Here is a 4,815-nt window from a genome sequence, read left to right as displayed (position 1 = left end):
TTACTCTTAATTATGATTATTTTCATTTCATTTAAACATTTGATTAGAGTAGTTTTATAAAATTATTTTTTCTTTTGTTCGTATATTTTTCTTAATCAGTAAGATATGATGAAATCCTTATGAAAATGATGAGAAAAACTATTGACTGTGAAATAAATAGAGTAGCTTTTTTTTGACCAAGGGAAGAGTAGTACTAGTAGCTACATAGTTATAGAATTTAGTTGGAGTGAATTAATTACACAAGTTGAGTTGTCAAATAAAATAAAGACATCTATCTACCCTATTGTACAACGTTATTATACCTCTCCTCAATCTCATCAATAAATAGAACAAGACCACACTATACCTCATTTACTCTTCACCCTCTCCACACCAACTTAAAACGCCTCTTCTCTTGGATCACATTTCACACCCTAACAAAAAAGATGAAACACCAAACATTCACATGCCTCTGTGTTCTGGCCCTTACCATCATAGTTTGTTCCAATGTATCAAACGCAGCTGAAGACTTGTCCAAGACATGTGGCCAGGTGGTCTCAAAGGTGATTCCATGTTTGGACTTTGCGACGGGGAAAGCACCGACGCCGAAGAAGGAATGCTGTGATGCAGCGAAGAGTATTAAGGATACGGATCCGGAGTGCTTGTGCTATATCATTCAGCAGACTCATAAGGGGAGTCCTGAAAGTAAGAGCATGGGGATTCAAGAGGATAAGCTTCTTCAACTTGCTGGTGTTTGTGGTGTGAAAGCTAACATCTCTGATTGTCCTAGTAAGTTTTCTTTTCTAACACGCGTTTCAGTACTTGTTTTTTATTGGTGGAAATTCACGTGTTTTCTGTTCATATGGTGTGTTTGTTTTCACGATGAGTTTGTATTAGACGTGTAAAACCCTCTCTAAAACGCGTGAAGTTTTGTCTTTTTTTGAGCCTTTAAACACACGCATAGAATTATACCGTTACGGGATAAACTCTAGTCTCTTTTCTTATTTTTACCGGGAACAAACGGTTCTTTTGTTACAAATAAATTACACACTTCATTGTTTTTACCATTTTCATATGTTTTGAAAAAATACATTACAAAATTATATTTTTCATATTTTAATTTAAAATATCAGATTAATTACTATGCACTGTTAGTGCAAAATTTTTTACGCAATCAGTGCATCACAACTATTTACAAATATTATTTTATAAATAATTAAAATTAAAATTAAATTTCAATCAGTATTTAAGGGCCACAATTCACTGACAGTGTAAAACTGCTTTGAATAATTTGCATAAATAAAATATAGCTTATAAATTTCATTTTCAAATGTTTAAATGAAATGAAAATAATCACAAGTGTGAAACACCCATTTGCATCCAATGGGTCTTGATCCCTTCGAAAGATCAACTAGTTCCCAAGTATGGTTTGACATAATTGAATCCATTTCATCTTGGATAGCATCCTTCCAAAAATAAGCGCCTCTAGAAGTCATTGTTTGTTTATATGTTTTAGGATCATCTTCAATTTGAAGAATAATAGGAATTTTATGAACACCATTCTTGTTATTTCCTTAAACTAGATAAACGGAAATAAGTTGAGAATCGATTTCATCTGGTCCAGACCCTTATTCCTACGCGCCCTTTTGCTTCTTCTTGGTTTGGGTTGTGTTTCAACAATCCGCGTCGAATCATTTTCACAAGACTCTTTGATCGTGGGATTCTCTGGTTCCTTATTCTTTGTGATAAGATTTTCGAAGAATTCCACATCTCTAGATTCGACAATTACATTAGACTCTAAATTTAAAAGTCTATATGCTTTGCTATTTTGTGCATATCCTATGAAAGCACATCTGATCCCTCGAGGACCTAATTTTGTTCTTTTGAAATCCATATTTTTGTAATATGCCACACACCCCCACACTCTAAAATAATCAATATTTGGTGATCTTCCTTTCCATTTTTCATATGGAGAAATTCTAGTTGTTTTTAATGGAATTCTATTCATTATGTGACATGCGGATAATAATGCTTCACCCCACAAATTAAATGGCAACTCTGAATGCATTAACATAGCATTAATCATTTCTTGATATTTTCTATTTTTTCTTTCGGCCATGCCATTTTGTTGTGGTGTGCGAAGCGCAGAACATTCATGTATTATGCCATATTCTTCACAATATGCATCAAATTCTGCCGAGAAGTATTCACCGCCTATATATATATATATATATATATATATATATATATATATATATATATATATATATATATATATATATATATATATATATATATATATATATATATATATGACATCATATGAGAATAACATTTTTATGTGAGAATATGATAATGAATCCGAATCATTAGATTTTAAAATAAATTGTGGAGATTATGTGTCAAACTTTTTTTTTTCTCTCCTCCTTTCATCATTTCTCATATCTATCGAGAACCGAACACTTGTGCGATTTTTTTTACTAATTTGAGTTGCATTCTTCCTTCACTAACCATTTTTGACACCATTTATTTAATTGTTAGGAATGATTTTCTAATTTTTTTTTTTAAATTATTCGTCATTGAGAGGTTTTGATTTCATCAATAATTCAATATATAACCTTATTTTAAAAAAATAAATTAAGGTAGTGTCATTCTTTGTCATTGTCATGAAATTACACAAGTCCTTTGTCTTCCTCTATCCATTTTTGTACACGTAGATTTTTCATATCACATGGATCAATGAGATGTATGTTATAATAACCATTAGATCAATATTCCATGAACGGCTGAGGTATTCCAATTTCTGTGTTTCTTCATAGACTCAAAAAATAAAGTTTCTAAAACAGTCATTTACTTAGTTTTGTCTTTCCATTAAAAATAACTATCACCCCTTTTGTCTTACTAGACACAAATGGAAACTCCACTCACTCTATTTAGTTGTGTTTTGTTAAACGTTTTGTGATATCTTTTTAAAACAGATCTAAAAATTGCTTTCTCTTCTAAGTTATCTCTCTTTTTCATTATCTTATGATTCAAGCCATGAAACATTGCTCTCTTCGCATATTTTTTATCATTGCAATTGTGTGCTCATTTAACCTTTTGTTTAATTGATTTCCATAACTACTATATTCCTACTTGTCTCTAAATAGTCCGTAACTATTTGTTGATTTTCATTGAAAAGTGAAAACATGGCTACCCGTATCAACCATATGTATATCTTCATTGCAATTCTGTGCATCGTTTTTGTTTTGACCCAAGGTATCATTAAATTTACATGTTATTTTTCTATGTTAAATTGATTTAAACTTTTATCTAAAATAATTTATCATATAATTGTATCTCTATCAGAATACAAAAAAAATCCTTTTATGTGAATAATATTTTATTTTATGATGTTGTAATTGAAATTGTCGATTGTTAATACATAAAAGAATGTCTTTCAAATCGATAGCAAATATTTTTTTCTACTCATAATATAATTTTGATAAACATTTATTAGTCAATGATACGATAATTCCTAATTATTATATAATCTGATATTAATTTTTATATACAATTGTAGGCACATATAAAGTGGCTGGAACAAAAGAAAGATTTGATGACATTCCTTCACCGAGAGATTGTGAGAAACGACCCGATTTGTGTCCAGCTCATCCTCGAGAATGTATTCAAAGTTGTAAAAAGAAAGGCAGCACTTTCGGTAGCTCCTGTGAAGGAGGCCTATGTTGTTGTGGAATATAGCATTTTATGTCTTCGTACAAGTTAATGTACAAGTTATTTTCAACGCTATTTGGCAGGTTAGGAATAAGGTGATTTTTCATAACGCTTCTTTTAATTTCTCTTCTACTATCTCCAACATTTTGGCTTCTGTTTCGTTGGCTGGTAATTCTTCATCTGCTTCCTCTTTTGTGAATATGCATGATTTTGTGCTTCTTAAGAGATTTAGGGTCATTATTCGGCCTCCGAAAGCCCCTGATATCGTCGAGGTTATTTGGAAACCTCCACCTATGAATTGGGTTAAATTTAATTGTGATGGAGCTTCTCTTTCTAATTCTGGTATCTCTTCCTGTGGCGGAATTGCAAGGGATAGTGATGGCGGTTTTTTGGGTGCTTTTGCTTCTTTCTTGGGTGTTTCAAATTCTCTCATTGCCGAGCTCTCGGGCGCCATGTTTGCAATTGAGTTTGCTCATGAGAAGAATTGGATAAATTTGTGGTTGGAAACTGACTCAACAATGGTGGTAAAAGCTTTTAAATCTACTTCTATTGTGCCTTGGATAATTAGAAATAGATGGCTGAATTGTATAAATATAGTTTCTAATTGGAATTTTGTGGTTTCACATATTTATAGGGAAGAGAATAGTTGTGCTGATGCCCTTGCTAATTTAGGTCTATCTATTACAGATTTTACGCAGTTTTCTTCTGTCCCTTCTTTCTTAAGGGCTGATTTTGTAAAGAATAGGCTAGGATTGCCTTTCTTTAGGTTTGTTACTTCCTGATAGGGTTTTGGTTATTGTATCCCCTATCCTTTTTGTAATTTTTCCTTATTTATATATATGGAAGCTTCATTTAAAAAAAAAAATGTACAAATACTGTCAAAATAAGTTAAAAATAAATACATAAACTTAGGTTTTTTAATGTGTGGTCCAACCACAAATTTAAAATTATTTATTTAACAACACTACTACTGCTACTAGACCAATGTGTTTAAATAATCTTAAGATTAAGTGTTGATTCTTATTTCATTTTGTATCATTTTTACCTTATGTATTTTATGGATATAAGGTGTTATAAAGTGTTATGTCATATGGATGAATTTTATTGAATATTATATAATGT

General features: G+C 31.2%; 1 protein-coding gene across 2 annotated transcripts; it reads left to right on the top strand.

Annotated features, from left to right (window-relative positions):
• The first annotated feature begins 230 nt into the window (after positions 1-230).
• Positions 231-4,513, top strand: LOC131641269 (non-specific lipid transfer protein GPI-anchored 1-like). 2 transcript variants are annotated; one of them, XM_058911572.1, is made up of 2 exons: positions 231-768; positions 3,542-4,513. In XM_058911572.1, exons 1-2 carry the CDS (start codon positions 426-428, stop codon positions 3,718-3,720), a joined length of 522 nt encoding a protein of 173 aa, XP_058767555.1. In that variant the 5' UTR covers positions 231-425; the 3' UTR covers positions 3,721-4,513. The 2 variants fall into 2 exon arrangements, 1 of the variants encoding a protein (XP_058767555.1); XR_009295471.1 differs by lacking the exon at positions 231-768 and adding an exon at positions 2,299-3,237 and having other exon boundaries at positions 3,542-3,679.
• The last annotated feature ends 302 nt before the right edge of the window (positions 4,514-4,815 follow it).

Source organism: Vicia villosa, unplaced genomic scaffold (genome assembly GCF_029867415.1).
Source record: "Vicia villosa cultivar HV-30 ecotype Madison, WI unplaced genomic scaffold, Vvil1.0 ctg.003609F_1_1, whole genome shotgun sequence".
In the NCBI taxonomy this organism is placed as follows: domain Eukaryota; kingdom Viridiplantae; phylum Streptophyta; class Magnoliopsida; order Fabales; family Fabaceae; genus Vicia; species Vicia villosa.
Note: the sequence above shows the minus strand (reverse complement) of the source record. Positions and strands in the feature narration are given on the sequence as shown.